We start from the raw sequence: 21,220 nt of genomic DNA on the forward strand, positions 1-21,220 counted from the left end.
TAACACTGTTGACAACTGTTTGTAACAAAGAAATGTGAAATGTAGAGTTTATTAGTATATAGAAACAAGCCATTACTCCACCTGTAACTGTTATGGTTTAAAATTAATTTTCAGGTGTCATTGCCAGCACTATCAGTGCAGGTGCGCGTAATATGTGAAGAGTCTAAGTAACTTAGACACCACCAAAGGGTCTAACTCCTGATAATTTTTGTGTGTTCTCTAATCATCAGACACTTTTATGTTGTGATGAACTTGTAAGTAGGTTGCATCCTTTTTGAGTACTTAGGGGCATATGTTGATGTGTACTGATTTAACAATGAGACTTCATCAAAGTAGATCATGTGATTCATAACTTTTAATTAGATGTTTTTCAATGAAACATATAATGTAGTATCATACAGTACAATAGTACTGTATAGTAGGGATGATGAAGGTGTGGGTGTGGTCCACAAAGAAAAATCTACCGAAAATCATATTCAGAAATCCTTCACGGCCAATTCACAGTATTGGTCAGGTACAAGCCCAAATGTGTCTTCAGAATGACCCGAAACGTTTCCGACGAGGTGCTACAAAATTTTTAAAATATATTATTTTAGCGAACTTTCTACTGCCTCACTGATGCGTTCAGTAAAGCGCAGCAGAAAACTGGCTACAGCTACAGCCTTGCTTCTTTGGCAGAAACGCTTCAAATTTTGTGGTGAAAAACCTTTCACAATATTAATTACCTACGATGTGTGTGCTACTGTCTCACTGTTTTATCTTTGATCCTTCTTTATTGTGGCCATCTCTCATGGGTATGGCTTCCATCAAAGCACACACACCACAGCGCCCCAACATATTAGAATAAACATGTAGCATAATTGTAGCAAGCACATGATTTTAATGTTGGGATACACCTCAGGATACTGATGCTGCTGCCTGTTCAACATCGCCGGTTGAGAAACTACATGTGTAAGGATTAGAGTGTTTGCTTTGGCTTGAAGGTGGTTTCTTTTCCAAGTTTAAAAACCAGGTGTATATAGTGCCTCTCTACAGACTCTATGGGTAGCTTTCCCAGAGCACTTTTCAGGCATACTACAACTGAAAAACACCATACAGCAGATTTGTATTGTGTTCAAATCTTCGTGTTCCATATTGTACTCGTACCTTCACTTTCAAAGCCTGGCACGTGCACAATACAGGCTACGTAAAATTTGAACGCAAGAGAAATCTGCTGTAGTAGGCCTCATAAGCTTGCGTATTTCGTCGTCTAGAAAGTGGGCATGACCTGTACTTACACGAACTAAAAGTAAGAGCAGCCCTGAGGCTTTGTTGAGAGAATTAGTGGAAAATAATACTGTAGACACACTATAAAACAGTTGAAAAAATACTTCTGTGGGTAATGTGTTTTTTAAAGCGGTTTGTTAAAAATACGCATCCTTAGGAACGTTTAGCTGCGTATTTTGAGAATTGCAGGGGGGGTGAATTACTAAGTACAGTTATTCAATAAAATTTACAAAAAAAAGTACACAAACAAGTATAAGAAAAAATTTGGAATTTTCCATATGAGTAGGGACTGCAGCAATAAAAAGCACTGAAACAAGTTGCTGAGACAAAACACAACTGAATGATTGCATTTTAATCCCTACTTTAACCATACATCATAGCAGGCTAAAGTAGAGAATACTTTGGCTTTTTCTTCAATATCTGTTTAACATTATAAATATTCTATTAGAATAGTTTCAACTGCTGCAGTTGACTGCTCTATTAGAGTATCTCGATCTTGTACAAAGAATAAATGGAGAATTGAGGAATAGAATACAAAAATTTACAGGAAATTTAAGGATTTAAAGATTCATTCAGCCTTAGAGATTTAGAGGATTTTATCCAAGATTTAAAGATTTGAATCCTGCTTAATGCTAGATTCCATACGTGTCGGACCCCTCGTAGCTACTATTTGTCCAGAATTATTTTCAGAACACGATAAGAAGAGTATTACAGTATTATCAAGTACTGCAGTGTGCCTTTCGTGTTATAATTATTTATCACGTACAAAATTGCTTGAGGGCGGGTTACTATTGAAATGAACATGTGTAGGTGACCAGTGGCGTAGCCAGAAAAACTTTTTACCGAGGCAAAGTAAGTTATACATTAACGTAATTGAGAGGGTCTGCTTGTGACTCAACTGATTCACAAACACTTTCAAGCATGGATGGTACAGCATTTGCAGGTTGATTCTCTGGTTGGATGGGAGAAATTGTTTCAGAAGACTCTGAGTATTTTTCTACATGTCATGCTCCAGATTAGTTAATGCAACAGTATACCATGACTAGTTTAATTGTACTCAACACAAAAAAACTGACTTACCCTGGAGATATTTTGAGTGGTCATGGACTGCAACAGAGGTCATAGTTCATGCACACTATACTTTTTATTGATCCGATATAATATATTTAAGTCAGAGATATCTCTTCCATGAAATAATCAACTACATGAGCTAAGTATGTCAAGCTAGGGAGTCTGGGGGCATGCTCCCTCAAGGAAATTTTTGAAAATATCTTTGAAATGGCATGTGGAAGCTGTTTTCATGATACACATGCATGATCAATGGGCTTTATGTGGCATGTGGCATGCAGTTAATTCATTGGAACACTTTTATGATTTAGACCAAGCAGTGTAAGAGTACTGGCTATAATTTACACTGAATGTTCTATTAGAGTATATTACGATGACTGCTCTATTAGAGTATCTCGATCTTTTTCCACATACAAATTCAAGTATATAGCTGAAAAGTGGTCCAGGACTGTGTCACCATGGGCTCTGGCCTGCTTAGTACTACAGCCATAGATTCTATTGTGTGTGGTACAGTAATACTGTATAGTAACATTTGAGTAGAATATTCAAGGTGCCAAAACTCAGGCCTGCTCAGTGCTCAGCCTGAATTGTTGAGCATTTTTTTTACCGAGGCAGCTGCCTCAATGGTAGCTATGCCACTGGTGACTAATTAAAATGAGCATGTCAGGTGACTAAGTGATTTAGTAACCTTGTAAATGAGCTGTACCATAGTCTAATTTCTAATAGATAACCTTAGTGAAGAACAAGTGATCCTCAGTGAAGAACAAGTGATCCTCAGTGAAGAACAAGTGATCCTCAGTGAAGGACATGTGATCCTCAGTGAAGAACAAGTGATCCTCAGTGAAGGACATGTGATCCTCAGTGAAGGACATGTGATCCTCAGTGAAGGACATGTGATCCTCAGTGAAGGACATGTGATCCTCAGTGAAGGACATGTGATCCTCAGTGAAGGACATGTGATCCTCAGTGAAGGACATGTGATCCTCAGTGAAGGACATGTGATCCTCAGTGAAGGACATGTGATCCTCAGTGAAGGACAAGTGATCCTCAGTGAAGAACAAGTGATCCTCAGTGAAGAACAAGTGATCCTCAGTGAAGAACAAGTGATCCTCAGTGAAGGACAAGTGATCCTCAAAAATAAAACTGTGAAAATCTTGAAATTAGTCGATCCACGAAAATTATGGACCTCAAAAATTTGTACATAATTAACACAGTATTGAATAAAACTAGTAGCTAACCATCCATGCAAATCGTATAAAGGTCAGAAGTTTCTTTAGCCTATTTTTAAAATTATCTTTCTAAACACAATGTAATGAGCTTGTTTACATGATAAAGAAGTGGTTTGTAGTGAACTAGTGATTATACTGACAAATGGTGACAGCAATCTATTGAGGAATGTCATTCTGTTCTTTGCATATGCCAATAGAAAACACAGAGAAATCTTAATTCCACAAAAGAGATTTTTGGTACTTGAGACTGATATATTGTAGAGTTTTTGAAATGATACCATATTTTCTTTTATATCATTAATAAGTTTCGATTCACCTACCACACTAATGACTTATGATACATAAACTACCACTCCGGGTGGTCCCTATGGTAACAAAATCTGAGAATAATACAGATCATGTACAACCAAGATGATGATGATGATGCAACTAGTTTATAAAATAGTTCATGTATGATGTGTCACTCATCATCGTCATTATCACCATCATTGTCGTTGTCATGGTGACCCTCCTGATCATCACCATCACTAGCAGTTCCACCATCTGTAGAAACATAAAGTTTTAGTTTTAAAAAAACATTTAACAATATTTGTGACCGGATCTGCAAGAATCCCACATGTTAGCACAAACCTAATTTTACAGTAGAATGTGATAAACACAATGGGTGAAATATTTACAAAATTGTAAAAAAATCCATAAATTTTTAAGCGCTTGTTTCATAATGAAGGAAGGTGGTAATTTGTTAACTTTTTTTTTGTAAATAATTTTATAATGACTGGTAAACCCGCATCTGAAATGCCCAGCCCCTTATTGTCTGAAAAGTGAACTATCCATTACGCTTCCTTGCCAGCTATGTTCAACCCATTGCAGGGCTGGAGCCCAGAGATTTTGAGCGGTCCGGCCATCCATGGACTGCAATGAAGGTCATAGTCATGCACACTACTCAGTTTTTATTGATCTAATATGATCTGTAAATCAGAGATTATCTGCTTTGGTGTGTTACTTAACTGCAGGTGCTATAAGTACACACAGCATGCTAAGCTAGAGGGGTCAGGGGGCATGCTCCCCCAGGGAAACTTTTGAAAATAGATACTCATCTGGAGGCTATTTTACGTGCAAAGTCTCTCCTTTTTGTTAACATCAATGGTAATTAGTTAACATCAATGGTAATTAGTTAACATCAATGGTAATTTTGTGCTATATTACCAATTAATTGAGTTTCATATCTGACTATTATAGCTAGTAGCTAATTTTATTTTCATGATGTATACAAAAATTTCTCAACATAGAAGTTTAGTTTTAGATTGTAACTGCATGACATGACATGACATGAATGATCAATTAGCTCAATGCAATGTACCATGCAGATGACTCACTGGGTATTTTAACACAGATGTCATGGCTTAGACCATAAGTACTGAATGCTTTATTAGAGTATCACGATGACTGTTCTATTAGAGTATATTTGATGACTGCTCTATTAGAGTATCTCAATCTTTTCACTAAAATCTAGTAGTTGAAAAATGATTGGCCGGACCATGGGCTCTGGCCCTGACCCATTGTACAGCATTTCAAATCAAGAACTGTTCGTAAAACACCTCTGCAATCCATGCATACTAATAGAAAGAAATTGTGCTGCGTGCACCAATTATATTAATTATTATCTGAAAAGTGAAGTATCCATTACACTTTGCTGTTGGCTATGTTCAACCCATTACACAGCAGTACAAATCAAGAACTATTTTGAAAGCACCTCTGCTATCAAAATAGCCACTATGAAAAATATGGACAATTTACATGATGAAGGGAAGCCATCATGTGCTATCACCAAATTGATATTTTTCTCTGTCAGCAAAGGTGAATGGGACACAAAGGAGGACACTGGTAAGTCCATGAAGAATGCATTGTACGTACTGTGGTATGCCAAAATGCACCTGTCGGGCCGAAGTGACGTTGAACAGTTAAAAAATCAAGCCCGTAGCCTTAGTCGTTATCGAGTTACGCTTGTCTGAAGGCATCAGTCAGTCAGTTACTTACTTAGTCAGTAGAAAATTCCGTTGAATAAATTATTTTTAAAATTCTGTAGCAACTTGTTGAAAGCATTTTGGGTCAATCTGAAAGTTTTTTTGGGCATAGTTTCACCTAACCAATACTGCTTCATCGTCGTCTGGGAAAATTGAGGTTGGTTTTCGGGTGATATTATTTTGTGGGCCACACTTACTCCTTTGTGGTCCCTACTATATATACAGTTACTATCATACTGTATGATAATATTTAAAAAAATTCATATTACGGCTTTTACATGGCTTTTTTTCTTGTAGGTGTAATCCTATTTGCCTTTAGATACACTAAGACTCTAGCGTACAAAATAATTTGAATTTTCAACTGGAGTAGGAACCATAGCACATCGATAAAAAGTACTGAAACAAGCTGGAGTAGTGCTTGATATTAAATCACAGTAAAACAATAAGAAATGTTATATCCCTACTGTGCATTTCCATTATGGTATCTTGAGCACAGTAGGGATATGACACTTCTTATTGTTTTACTGTGATTTAATATCATGCACTACTCCAACTTGTTTCAGTACTTTTTATTAATGTGCTATGGTCCCTACTCTAGTTGAAAATTACACTTGTTTGTTAACCTTTTTTGTAAAATAAAATTAATATGAATGGTGAACCCACTCAAAACAAAGAAATGGTGCTGCACGTTCCAGCTACCAATAATGATCTGAAAAGTGAAGTATCTATTACGCTTTGTTGTCAGCTATGTTCAACCTGTTATACAACAGTACAAATCAAGAGCTGTTCAAAAAGCATCTCTGCAATCAAAGTAGTCACTATGAAAAATACAGACGATTTCCATTATGAAGGGAAGGGAAGCCATCATGTGCAACTGCCAAATTGATGCCTTTCGCTGTCAACCAAGATGAATGGGAGGACACTGGTAAGTACATGAAGAATGCATTGTACATACTACGGTACGCCAAGGTACGTGGCCAGCTGAAGTGAAGTCGAACAGTGAAAAATCAAGCCCGTAGCCTTAGCCATTATTGAGTTATGCTTGTCTGAAGGCATCAGTCAGTTACTCCACTCAGTCAGTCAATAGAAAATTCTGTTGCATATAATTCCGTAGCAACTTGTTGAAAGCATTTCGGGTCAATCTGAAAGCTTGTTCGGGCTTATTTTACCTAACCAATACTGCCTCATCATCATCAGGGAAACTTGAGGCTGGGTTTTGGGTGATGTTTATTTATGGGCCATGCCCAAACGTTTGCGGTCCCTACTGTACAGTACTATCATCCTGTATGATTATGCATAACTATATCACTTATAACATTAATTACACAAAACACAAATTATGATTCTTTATAATGTCATGTGAGCTTTGTGCATGGAGTAATCAATAACACTGTCTACATATAATGCCCTTAATACAGTGGAACTTGTCTTTGCGGTCATCTGTACAGAAAGGCCACCTCTCTATAAAAAGTCAACTATAAATCCAGCAAATGATAAGTTTACAACTCATTCACTTAATTAATGCAGCACCTTTCACACTAAGGCCAAGACATTTGGGTCTGAAGGTCACCGGGTTAGGAAGGTTCCGCTGTACTGTTAAGATGTTACATAGCATATAGCCTAAATATTTTGAGGGGTGATGTAGAGGTTGAACAATGTGAAAAATGTGACTGGATTTTGGAAAAACATTCCAAGTCACACATTAAAAGTTTTGAGATTAGCGGTTTAAAAAATTCAAGTCAAGTTAGCATAACTCGCCAAGGATAACAAGCACGCGTATGAAATTTACACAAGAAATACATCAATCTATTACCTTTCAGACCACTTCCAGTACTTGTAGCTGTTTGTAGAGTTTCCTGCCAAATAAGATAGAAAATCTGAGCAGTTGGATGAGCGAAATAGTATCATGAGTGCTCACAAAGGGGAGGAGGGTGGGGGGTGGGCAAGAGATAGACTTCAAAATGGAGGCAGACCGCGATTGGAGTCCAGACATGAGATCACAGGGCTGTTCCGGCTTCTTAGTGGCTGATATGTAGCAAAATCAACAGAAAAAAAACGTCTGGGCAACATTATCAGTGACCCTCAGTACTATCATGTCAAGGATAACTTTTCATTGTTAACCCCCAAAACCTCAAAAACATTTCCCCTCGAAATATTAGGCTAATGGTATGTCTCAAGTGTTAATTAGTAATTGATTCAATTGTTAGTAGCTAACAATGAGATAGATCAAGACACACGATAGTGTGTCGTGCGGCCCAAGAAGCCGGCGCGCCACACCGTGAGTATATTAACAGGAAGAAAGAAAACGCAATTTTCACACCTATGTAGCTCTGTGATCCCTTATCCGATTGGAACCAAATTTGCTAGAGACGTGCCGCCCAGTTAGGGGAGTCTACATACCAAATTTGAAGAAAATCGGTGCAGCCATTTCCGAGATACGAGCGAACAAAATTTCGTTTTAATTTCTTCGTTTCTTCATCTTCATTTCGCACACTTCGCAAAATTCGCCATAAAACACGAATGCATGCTCGGATTGGGCTGAAATTTGGCACACTTAAAGGGCTCATTAAGGCGGATCTCCGTACCAACTTGGTAGGAATCCGATGAACATTCACGGAGTTATTACCGATTATTTTCGTAAAATAAGGTCGAAGGTCTGTCACGCCTACAGGGTAAACCCCTTGGAGGAATCAGTTGAAAATTGATAGGTAGATGGAGCAACCATCGTAGGAGTGCCTTTTTGTGGTTTGAAAGGAATAGGGATAAAGACCATGGAGATATGACACAAAACCCAGCCTGTGTCAAAATTACGCGATCGATTTTTATGAATAAAAAAAACTATTAGTTTTCGTGTCTACCAGGCCAACCGCTTAGAGCAATGAACTGAAAATCAGTATGTAGCTGGAATAATCATCATAGAAAGTTCTTGCAGTAGTACAGAAGAATCGGGTTACAAATCACTGAGTTATGATTCGAAAGGCAACTACGTGCAGCAAATGCGAGATCGAGATACTCTAATAGAACAGTCACCCTAATAAAGCATTCAGCTGCATGTATAATTTACACAGTTATATTACATTGCAAGTTATTCTGTAGGGAATTCAGCTACAAACAAGTCACCCTGTAGTCAGATCAGCTAGAAGAAGATACCTAATAGAGAGTTCAGCTACAAAGAAGCCATCATGTAGAGAGTTCAGCTCAAATAAATCACCCTGTAGAGAATTCAGCTACAAACAAATTGCCCTGTAGAGAGATCAGCTAGAAGAAGTTACCTTGCAGAGAGTTCAGTTACAAAGAAACAATCATGCAAAGAGTTTAGCTGCAAACAAATCACCCAGTAGAAAGTTCCGCTATGAACAGATCACACTATAGAGAGTTCAGTTAGAAACAAGTCATCCTGTAGAGAAGCTAGAAGAAGTCACATTGTAGAGAGTTCAGTTACAAAGAAACAATCATGCAAAGAGTTCAGCTACAAACAAATCATCCTGTAGAGAGTTCAGCTAGAAACAACTCACCCTGTAGAGAGATCAGCTAGAAACAAGTCACCCTGTAGAGAGTTCAGCTAGAAGAAGTTACATTGTAGAGAGTTCAGCTACAAAGAAACTACCATGTAGAGAGTTCAGCTGCAAACAAATTGCCCTGTAGAGAATTCAGCTACAAACAAATCACCCTGTAGAAAGATCATCTAGAAGAAGTTACCTTGTAGAGAGTTCAGCTACAAACAAATCACCCTGTAGAGAGTTCAGCAGTTACCCTGTAGAGAGTTCAGCTAGAAGAAGTTACATTGTAGAGAGTTCAGCTACAAAGAAACTACCATGTAGAGAGTTCAGCTGCAAACAAATTTCCCTGTAGAGAATTCAGCTACAAACAAATCACCCTGTAGAAAGATCATCTAGAAGAAGTTACCTTGTAGAGAGTTCAGCTACAAACAAATCACCCTGTAGAGAGTTCAGCAGTTACCCTGTAGAGAGTTCAGCTAGAAGAAGTTACATTGTAGAGAGTTCAGCTACAAAGAAACTACCATGTAGAGAGTTCAGCTGCAAACAAATTGCCCTGTAGAGACAAACAAATCACCCTGTAGAAAGATCAGCTAGAAGAAGTTACCTTGTAGAGAGTTCAGCTACAAACAAATCACCCTGTAGAGAGTTCAGCTCCAAGCAAGTCATCCGGTAGAGAGATCAGCTAGAAGGATCACCTTGCAGAGAGGTCAGCTACAAAGAAATCATCCTGCTTCATCTTTTCTTCTTCTTGTAGTAAAGAAAAAATGACAGGTTAAAAAGCCCCATAAGCCGGCTTTGGGGTATACAAATACAAAAAGAAGTGAAATCTAATCCAAAACAGCCAAGCTGTAAAAAAAGAGTGCGGCCCTGAGAAAGGCTATGGTGAAAAAAGATGTGAAATCCAAGGTGGCGGCCAAGAAATGGCTGTGATGGTAGGTTAATGGTAAAAATTTTAATAATGACAATTCAGGTAAATTTTGTGAAGCGGCACAAAAATTCACCTGAATTGTCGTTACTAAAATTTTTACCATTAACCTACCATCACAGCCATTTCTTGGCCGCCACCTTGGATTTCACATCTTTTTTCACCATAGCCTTTCTCAGGGCCGCACTCTTTTTTTACAGCTTGGCTGTTTTGGATTAGATAGCATTGACACCAAATACATTATATTGACTGGTATCCTTAGTTGGTACAATGTTGTAGCACACACTACACACACACGCACGCATGCACACACAATACTACACACATGCACAACACTACACTACACACAAATTTAAAAGATGGAATTCGGTCTGGTTAATTTATACACAAATGTATACAATACACTTATACATCAACAACAGTGAACATAACGTGGTTTGGTACTCATGTGTACTTTATGGGAAAATACCTGTAATAATAATTCTTGTAGAGTTCACTAAACAGATAAACACAAGACCCATTACCATGATTCACATGATTATAATCAGGGCTGGGACAAATATTGAAATTTACCTTTGAACATTTGCTAATAAAAAGTTCGAACATTTGAAGCTTCGGTGTTAGCTTTCAAGTTACATGTTTTCTTGTATTTATACACATCCTTCTTAAGTTTTACCTTTCTAAACCTATTTAATAAGTTTGTAAGCATTTGGAAAGTGCATAGCAGCAGTACTGAATGATGCGATCGATTGATTGCAAATGGGTGTGTCCGCTACACTGCAATCATGCACAGGTAAACACCAAGTAATGGCTAAAAGGACATTGTCCATGCGTCATCTATCACTTTATAAGGTGTTTTACAGCTGCAACTATGGTAGCAAGCTGAACTGTGATGGTTTAAAAGTGGGCATGGCAAATTACAAGTACTATACATAATAGAGTCATCCTCGACTAAATGTAAGAGTAATGTTGTGTAATAACAGATCATGGATAGATAGTGATACCTTTTTGTTTGAGTTCTTCCTTCTTTGCTGACTCTCTAATCTTCTCCTCCCTCTCTATCAGTTCCTTTATCCGCTGTTGATCCCACTACATTAAGTATTACCATAGCACCCCAGTTATAGTACATCAATATGTACAGAATGACAGATAGCCCTTATAATACCACAATATTTCAACATTGATTTCATGAGACAAGTCACCTCTTCTCTGTCCTATACCATATTTGTGATTTGTATCATATGTGTCAGGTACATACTGTATTTACTTGGATAAACACTACAGTGTTTATTATCTTAGTTCAACTATCATATTAATCAATAATATAACAACCACATATAGAAATGTTATAAGAGCAGCGGCTTCCCTAAAGAGCGGTAAAGCAGTGCAGCACTGCTCTATTTTACTCAAAATTCTTTTGATGTGGTAAAAGGAATGTATATAATTAACAAATTGACTTTGATGTTGGTAGCAAATTGACTGTTTTACTGTTCTACTTTATTTTGCTGGGGAAGCTCTGAAGAGTACATTATCATCCATGTAGTGGGAGTAATAGCTACTTCTCATGAGCAGGGTAGATGATTATTAACCAGTATTAATTATTGTAGGACAGGTAAGGGGAGATTCCCCAAATATTAACTTACTCCCAAAATTGTGAGTGACAACTATGACTCAGAAATAGTTCACATAACTGCCAACAGTGTCCACAGGTTGAATATCAGATTTAATCTCCCAGTGTACAACACTACACACTCACCATTGAAGATACACTAAGATACAGTCTCAAATTTATAAACCTCCTATACAGGCTACCTGATACATGACTAGCTCCTACATAATGGTAACTGTGTAGTATATATCTGAGAGTATAATCTTACACAATTCTTGTTTGTATAATAGCACACACATCTCCAAAGTCAATCACAGGTGATCTTTTCTAAAGTGTGCACTTTTACATTAGCATACACAACCAACAGAAGTTGGGTCAAACTATCTAGGAAGGTAAGGGACCATACATAATTTTCAGTCTTTATGCAAGCATACAAAGAGTACTCTTTTTTCTAACCCCCTCCCTCCTTCACAAAGCATACTGTATAAATGTTGATATTATGTACAGTATATACACGATGATTATTCATCATTTTATAAGCGTACGTGTGATTTAACCCCCTCCCCCCTAGCGTACTCTTACGTAAAGGTTGAAAATAATGGATGACCCCTAATAAAACTTTGAGCTGTTTGAGAAATTAAGGAAATCATAACATCACTTCAACACATAAAATAGATCATGTGATACTCTTATTACACTACACTACATGTTGGAATATTAATTGCTGAATGTGTATAACTAATACACAAGATTTGTGGTTGATGATTTTCAAAATACTGAGAACTTGTATGATTATAATGCAGCACGCTGTACAGTAATTGTGTGTTAGTATACCTGATCACACTGTGTGGGGTCCATCCCCACCTCTCTGATGAAGTAATACACTATGGAACTATTTGAGTCGTCCACAGCCGATTCTAATGGAGTCCTCCCAAGCTATAGTGATACAATACATACAATGATGTGATACAGTAAACACTTGGGTGGGTCAGTACACATAGCCACTATTATTAATGTTCTACACATTTTATTAAAGTTTCCACCACAGGCAAGTACTATTATGTAGTGATACAACACATGTTATTACAAAACATTTAGTAGTGTCAGGATAATATCATATAGTAATGTACACTAGTAAACTGTTCATTACACTACTCCATTTTGAGTATTAATTAATTAAGGGACCATCCATAATTTTCAGTCTTTATGCAAGCGTACAAAGAGTACTCTTTTTCCCTCCTTCACAAAGCATACTGTATAAATGTTGATACTATGTACAGTATATACACGATGATTATTCGTCATTTTATAAGCGTACGTGTGATTTAACCCCCTCCCTCCTAGCGTACTCTTTGTACTCTTACGTAAAGGTTGAAAATAATGGATGACCCCTAACTATAATTCATACATGTTAATAATGACAGAAGCCATACAAGTCAATTCTACAAAGCCATATAATTCATTTATCATCACACTGTATTCACACTAGCTCACCGCATTCTTCATATTAACATTTGCTCCTTTCTCTACCAGTAGGGTCACTACATCAGTGTGATCCCACCGGACAGCTAAGTGTAGTGGTGTACACTTGTACACCTGTATAATACAAGTGATATTATATGGCTTCACCAGTACATACACAAACAACACATTACCCCTATTATTGGTGAGATTGTGATTTGGTATAACAACACAATATAACACTTCAACCACAAACTACTACACCAACAGGATAATATAGACTGTTATTTCTTGCCAACTGTCAGTAATTTTCATAACAAAATTACATGATTGATCCCAACAAATTTAGACCAAAAATATATTTCTAATTTATATACAACAGAGTCACCATAGAATCAGTAAATAACTACTAGTTCCAGTTGATGAGATGGCACAAAAACTGTACAACATGTAAATATGTCACCTTATATGGGCAAGGGAGCCATACTACCACACATAATCTATACACCACATATTGACTCACTGTAGTAACAGCATCCACCTTAGCTCCCCAGTTGAGTAGTGTTGAGGCCACATTGCAATGACCATTACTAGCTGCTACATGTAGTCCAGTTATCCTAACCTGTAGGAAGACACAACTACACTAACACACTGACACTGCTCACTCAACAACATGAATTATTTACTGTACATGTTATCATATGATAATAATGGTAGGATTACACATACTGTAAACTATTGGATGTTAGGACAATTGTGTGATATAACTATTTATAATAATTCAGTACACAATTTATGGTGTAATGGGTAGCAGATTAACTTAACACATAACATACAGCTACATAGCAGGATATGGCACATGTCTTGTACACACATAACTATTTTGAGGGTAAGGTACACACACAGTAACTAAAGACAAACTACAGAAGTGCTGGCTAGACTGGTTTATACTGGTATTACAATCAATTCAAGTATTTCCCTCAATACACAAAAACTTCAAGTCTTCATTGAGCACTACAGGAGGAGAGGTCATTGTACCAAAAATGTGTCATTGAGTGTGTGTGTGTGTGTGTGTGCGTGCGTGCGTGCGTGCGTGCGTGCGTGCATGTGTGTGTGTCACCACCACCTGTGTGTTGTGTTGTATTGTTTGTACCAGTGTACCAAGGTGTAGCTACCATGTTAATGTATACTTTAAGATGACACACCATAATCAACACATTTGTACTTGATGGCCAACTGCTATCATGAACCACGTTAGTGGGTTCATAATAGGGATCGCCCATGTTTTTTTGCAAAAATCCTAATAGAACGCACACCTAAAAACCACCTTGAAAAGCATCCTTCAACTCAAAACAACCCTCTGGTGGTTCTTTGCAATGAGTATAGGTCCACTAGTAAGTATCAAGTGAAAAGGAAACAGTATGTGTATTTCAGACAAAACTGAAATATGCCATTTTGTTCATATTATTATTCATAATATTATTATTATTATTCTTTCACAGGCATAGCGAAGTTTACAAGGAGAATCCTGGGATAAAAAGTAGCAAGGCTTGCTGAATGGATCATTGTGTGTCCATGACCTATTTTTGATTTTGTTTCTGGATGGAAACAGCCCAAACCGGGCCGTTTCTTCTTGCCAAATTGCCATTACGCTCGAAAAGCCATACAAGATCACACTCAAAGTTAGGTTTTTTGATGTGCGTTGCTTGTGGCTAATAGAATCTGTCTTTATTAAACTCAGTATAGGCCAGGAAGCTTAATCTGGGCTGATGACTTTGTTGCAAGGTGGCTTCTTTCGCTCTGTGATTATTGTACGTGGGTGGGTTATCCAGATTAAATACTCTAATAGAGCAGTCATGTAAATACTCTAATAATGCAGTCAAGTGTATAACAACAATCCTTGCACTGAATTTGACAGCTATTAAGGGAACCAGTAATGTAAATTATAGCTCACATTAAGAGACTCTCAGTCTGTATGCACATTGCAATTTGATCAGTTTCATGTTTGTACTGAAACGTTGACAGCGTTACTGTGCAGAATACAAAATTACACTATTCGCCACAGTCTTCATTATCAATTTGTACACATGATATTGTAGTCAGTAGTGTGAGAAGATATTGCTGAGGTGATGATATTTTCCAACAACTTGCAGCAAATACTATTCAATGATATAGGTCTATAGTTCGATGGATTAGTACGCAGGCCTTTCTTGTATACTGGTGTTACATATGCCCTCTTCCAGTCTGAAGGGAGTTCACCCTGATGTATAATGCAGCCAAGTGTATAACAACAATCTTTGCACTGAATTTGACAGCTATTAAAGGCACCAGTAATGTAAATTGTAGCTCATATTGGGAGACTCTCAGTCTGTATGAACATTGCAATTTGATCAGTTTCATGTGTACACTGAAATGTGGATGGTGTTACTATGCAGAATGCAAAATTACACTATTCACCACAGTCTTCTTCATAATCCATTACTGGATTAATAAAAAGTACACAAACTAGATGATAAAAAATTGGAAATTTTAAAATGGGAATAGGGATCGCTGAAAAAGCCACAAAACAAGAAGGGATCGCTGGGGTGGTAATGTAAACCACAAATCCCTATTTTGACTCTCTGTCGGTGGTAATGTAAACCACAAATCCTTATTTTGAATGACAGAGCATGTAACTAAAAATTTATGACAGAGAGTCAAAATAGGGATTTGTGGTTTACATTACCACCCCAGCGATCCCTTCTTGTTTTAGTGGCTTTTTCAGCGATCCCTATTCCCATTTTAAAATTTCTAATTTTTTATTCATCTTATAATTGTTACAGATAGAAATTCTATACATCAACTATACCATTACACACACACATACTGAATATACTCACCTCACCAACAACACCAGTGACATTCACCCCACTGGTGAACAACTGTTGAAGAACACTAACATCACCAGAATGAGCTGCTGTCTCTATCTTCTTCTTCTCCTCCTACAATGACAACACCATGGTAATTACCACTAACAAGTACAAAAACACATTTTCATTACTACACCTCATCAACCCAGTGATATGAACAATAAAATGTAAACATGATCAAATGACTTGAATAATATGAATGTTGATGTATTTTACAACTCTTTGTACGCATATGGTAACACAATCCCTACTGAAATTTCTGATCATGAATAACTTGAGAAACAAGTAGCCTGCTACAGTGGCTAGCCCGCTACAGTGGCTAGCCCGCTACAGTGGCTAGCCCGCTACAGTGGCTAGCCCGCTACAGTGGCTAGCCTGCTACAGTGGTACTGTTTAGTGACCTGTTGAGTGAAAACCAACTAATATACAAAGTTTCAAAAATTTTATGACTTCTTAATGTCAAGAAAGAAAAACTGGTGGACAGTTTTAGCTTTGTCAGGTGGATACTCTACGAGTTGTAGCAACAACTATCTCATCAAGAGCAGGAACAGTAAAGCAATCAATTTGTACAGTGAATGTGCTGTAAATAATCTACAAGCAATGTTATGACTATCACATGATTGTGTATTGTTGATAGGCTACAAGAATCCCACACTGCTAGGGGCCCACCAGTTAGGCTGGCATAATAATGAACATGATAGGTGACTGAAAGCATTGAGCATAATAGGCAGAACACTTGTGTAATACTACAAATTCTTGCTTCTCAGATCGATATACTCTAATACAACAGTCAGTAACTCCAATCGAACAATCAGGTAGCTGACTGTTCTATTACAGTATATCAATCTTTGTGTAATACACAATTTGACATGCAAGGATTTATATTCTGTGCTTCAGCCACTTAATACTATTTACTCATAAAGTACAAATTTAAAACAAAGGAACTGAGGCATAAATATTGAGCATAGTTTGAGCATAGCAGGTAAAAAATTGAGCAGCGTAGCATAACATAACAGGTAAAATAAAAAGCATAATTGACAGGTCCCTACACACAGGTCTTTGCTATTATACATATAAGTGTGGCCATACTAGTAGTTCCATATGACTCCAACTCTACTCATGGGTCTCTAGTAAGATAATGTGTACGCTATTATATCAACTATCAGAACTCTTAGCACATGACATGATTCAGTGACATAGCACACAGTGACACATTGGGTCAATAATACAACTACATTAGTGGCATACAACATACAAAATATTCTTGTCCAAATTTTAATCAATTACAGTAAATAGAGAGAATGTAGTATGACACAAACATTCGCCAAAATATTATCTGCCAAATTCTGTCTCGACTTAAATCGCCAAAATTTTATCTCGTCAAAATTTTGTATTGTATGGTATAGTATAACAGTTAGTTGTGTTGGTAGCACAAAACAAGATTAACAACACTCAACACTGCAATATGCCAGCTGAGTTGTCTCTTCTTAAGGCTAGTTTGTACATGCAAACATTTGTGTAATTTATGGCCTTGTCCCATGTCTATAGTAGCAATTGCATGTACAATTAGCTGTACATTTAATTTATCGACCTAAACATTTGTCAGGGTAAAAGGGGTGACATTGACTTTTTACTGTTTGCTTTGCCATTCTGTGTGTGTGTGTGTGTGTGTGTGTGTGTGTGTGTGTGTGTGACATGTACTTATTTTTGAGTTTTCAAAACATGTAACTCAGCCCTAGCATTCATTAGAAGAAACACTTGCTTCTGAAATACCCTTCTGTTTAAGTGAGGGGGTCTTGAAATCTTTGCTGTATTGAATAATGATTTTCTTTCAAACATAATATCCTGCTCATTTAGGGACAGATTCGGGTACGATGGGTTACAACATTATTGTTTAACTGTAAAGTAGAATTTCAAGGGGTCTAAATGAGATCCACAGAAGCTGTAAGAGGTGTGTATAGCAAGCTATGCCACTGACGTTGTCACAGCCAGCAACACCAAACTGTGTTACAACTATCATACACTCTTGAAAATTTCATTGTCATTTTATATAGGAAAATTTATCCTTGCATTACAGATAGTTGTGAAGTCTTTAAACTGTTTACAAGGCTATGAATGCTAGTGGCACTACCAATAGTACTGTAGAACCATCTGTGACTGTGATCAAAATAAAATAAAGTGATCAAGGGTTTATTAAAATTGCACTTAATCAAGCAATCAAGAAATCTTTGAAAGTAGCGATCAAACTAGCTCAAAGCAAAATAAAAATATGTGGTAAATTGTCAAGCAATCAAGGTCGAAGTCAAGCAATTTGTCGATCAAATACCTTGATCCTGGTCACAGATGGTTATATGGTGACTACCACTTGGAACGTCTTTCTAACAATAATTATATTTAGAGGTGCTTATTAGGTGCAAGATTGCTTGATAGCTGGTTTACTTCATAAAGGGTTCGGTTAATAGCAATGCAACATCCTTGTATCTGCCACAGCCTATTGGAAGTGTTTTCTGAAAGATCAAGAAACTATAGAACAGTCAACTATTCGAGCATTCATATAAATATCCATGTGTTGACAGATTTTGATAATAAGAGAAGGACCTTTGTAATGATGTGGAGTGTTAAATTATTTTCCATCAGAGTAAAGAACATTTACGTGTTGGTGATATAAACCTGACTGTGACCTTACAGTGAAATCTCTATAATCCGACGTTCGTTGGGATAAGAAAGGTGTTGGATTAGCAAGGATGTTGGATTGAGGTAGAATATGTATACAAAACAATGTCAGTTTACAGAGGCATACAGAGGTGTCAGATTAGAGGAGTTTCTGTGCAATGCCATTGCAGATTTGATGTTTGGTGTCTTTTATGGTCATTTTATACAGAAATTTGACCATTTTTGTCTTGCAGATAGCTTCAATCAATAGTGAGCTACAACACACTGAATACTTAAAACCCACAGTTCTCAATACTTTTAAATAGGTGATAAGACCATTTTCTCAGACTAGATCAAGTTTTGTGGTTTTATGAAAAGTGCACAATTTGGATAATTTAGGGGGCTACGTCGCTACACTAGGATTCAATACATGAATTATGTGGTCATGATGTATTCAAGCCCATGTGCACTATATTATATGAAGTGTTAGTTAAAACATTTTTATAACACACAGCGACACTACCTGTTGGAAGTACCAGATCATACATCAATGATCCTATTATAATCATCTATAATCACTGTTATTGTTGGCGTGAAAACCGTGACTGCCACACATCATCATCTGACATCACTATAAGTCCCATTTCACCTTAACAACTGGTTTTTTCGATCACCGTTGCAAACAACAAACAAAGCAGAACTGAAATATGTATTGTGCCACTCCTCTACTATTTGTACAGACTATTGGCTCATGTGAAATTTTTCGTGCTTGTGTGCAACATTATTACAACTTCACGTGGACTGGCCTACTCTCCTCCATGAATTATAGCAATCTGTTGAGTTTCATATAATTAGGTCTCTCAGCAACCGGGGGCACAACACTCCTGCATCTGTAAGTCAACACTGTTGTGGGGAATTGGCATCTCTAGTCACTTGTACTATGGTACACTGCAAACTTGAGCAGCAGATGAATCCCTTAGATGATTAGTTAGCTGGCATAACTAGACCACACCTAAAGCAGCTATAAGTATAGGCCACTCCTAATAAATTCTCTGTTTTCTGTTTGCCACCTGCATCTGTTCATAAAACGTGCCATTATTCCATATTCTTTCATTATTTCCTGCATATTGTACAGGCAGAGCAAAAACGATCTTGTACTGGTGTTAGCTTATGTGTCATTGTGCTACACGTTGGCATAAAATCGTCTGTGTGTTATTCCTGTAACTTTAAAAGATGAAGCCACAGTTAAGCTAAGGGATGCTTTTATGTAGCTTGCCATGGTTGTGCCAGACAAATAATGGCTTGAAAAGTTGCTAATCTTATAATAGAAATAAAATGCCTGCCTGAATGCAAATTTGTCTGAGTGCAGGACGGGAAACAAGAACTGATTTATTTGGAGTGGCCATAATCTGGTAGCATCAAGCTCAACTGAGGATACGCGCAGATACACAGTGAATGGTTTGGTTACAGATTAATTGATCCATCCTGTACTGTGCAGTACATTTGCAAGCGTCAGAGGTAGCTATATACATTTTATGGCATCGAATCACGTGACATACAATAAACTTACTTTGTTAGGTTTCCTCAGCTTTCTGCCATCTTGGGCCCTAGTCTCAGCCTGACCCATTTTGAGGCGATCAAATTTTCTTTTCTGGTTGGATGGCTAAAATGTCTGCACTCCTACAAAATATGGGATGGGCACTGTCGTTACTAGCCGGAAATTGTAACACGCTCATCGCGTGATATCAAAGCAGGTTGCAGTGCTATCATGCAAGGAACTGTCGAAGAAACTGATTATCCTACCTGATTTCTTGGAAGTTTTATTAAACATCATTTAGATTGTTCCACAGCAGTTAACCCTACAAAACTTAACACCTGAAAGAATTTTCCAAAGCCACTGAAAATTAGTATGGTGGTTACATGGTTAGCTAACTAATTATCAAGCTCAGTATAGTGCTTGGAGTCAGATTGTTCTTGTTTGGTTGGTAGCAATGTGACCTTAAGTTTGTTGCCCATAGTCAATTACCGTTATCACCCCGTACTATTTGTGTGTAGTCAACTTGGTACACTTGTTTAGTACTCTTATTGCATTTGTGGATGTCACCAAATTAACTAATCATTCCAGTGATCTGTAATATTGCTACTAACTATTATAGGTGAACTACCAGTCATGTGGCCTACTAGCTACAACATCTTTGTTGTAGCTAGTAAGTTTGGCGGGAGGAAACTGGTGAATTTGCCACGATAGGATTTTGGCGAGAACAAAGTTTGGTGAATTTGTTGAGCCACTACAGATTGTATTGGACAAATGATTTGGCAGTTTTTAATTTGGCAAAACATCATTCACTTGCCAAACTTTCCAGCTATATGGTATATCACCTGAAGGGGTTAGTGGTAAATGTGTGGTCAGTGTCAATTGGCACTAGTGTCTGTGTCAACAAGTGATGTGGCCAACTGTCACTCCCTGGTAACCAAGGTTACACAAAGGGCATGAAATACAGAAATAATGTGCTTGCTTGATGTGCTTTAACCCTCTTGGGGTGAGTGATAATATAATTTTTAATATCACAATAATGT

General features: G+C 37.4%; 2 protein-coding genes across 3 annotated transcripts; one reads left to right on the top strand and one right to left on the bottom strand.

Annotated features, from left to right (window-relative positions):
- Positions 1-824: 824 nt before the first annotated feature.
- LOC136259561 (SUMO-interacting motif-containing protein 1-like) lies at positions 825-4,142 on the top strand. Its single transcript, XM_066053030.1, has 2 exons — positions 825-951; positions 3,061-4,142. The coding sequence occupies exons 1-2, from the start codon at positions 909-911 to the stop codon at positions 3,537-3,539; spliced, it is 522 nt and encodes a 173-aa protein (XP_065909102.1). The 5' UTR covers positions 825-908; the 3' UTR covers positions 3,540-4,142.
- On the bottom strand, positions 3,935-20,559 carry LOC136259560 (fibronectin type 3 and ankyrin repeat domains protein 1-like). Of its 2 annotated transcripts, XM_066053029.1 has the most exons (8): positions 20,447-20,559; positions 20,214-20,323; positions 15,962-16,063; positions 13,606-13,704; positions 13,116-13,217; positions 12,456-12,557; positions 11,017-11,101; positions 3,935-4,106 (listed from the first exon to the last, which is right to left on the bottom strand). In XM_066053029.1, exons 2-8 carry the CDS (start codon positions 20,268-20,270, stop codon positions 4,024-4,026), a joined length of 630 nt encoding a protein of 209 aa, XP_065909101.1. In that variant the 5' UTR covers positions 20,271-20,323; positions 20,447-20,559; the 3' UTR covers positions 3,935-4,023. The 2 variants fall into 2 exon arrangements, with proteins under 2 accessions (XP_065909101.1, XP_065909100.1); XM_066053028.1 differs by lacking the exon at positions 20,447-20,559 and having other exon boundaries at positions 20,214-20,382.
- Between the last annotated feature and the right edge of the window lie 661 nt (positions 20,560-21,220).

This window comes from Dysidea avara, chromosome 7 (genome assembly GCF_963678975.1).
Source record: "Dysidea avara chromosome 7, odDysAvar1.4, whole genome shotgun sequence".
Taxonomy (NCBI): domain Eukaryota; kingdom Metazoa; phylum Porifera; class Demospongiae; order Dictyoceratida; family Dysideidae; genus Dysidea; species Dysidea avara.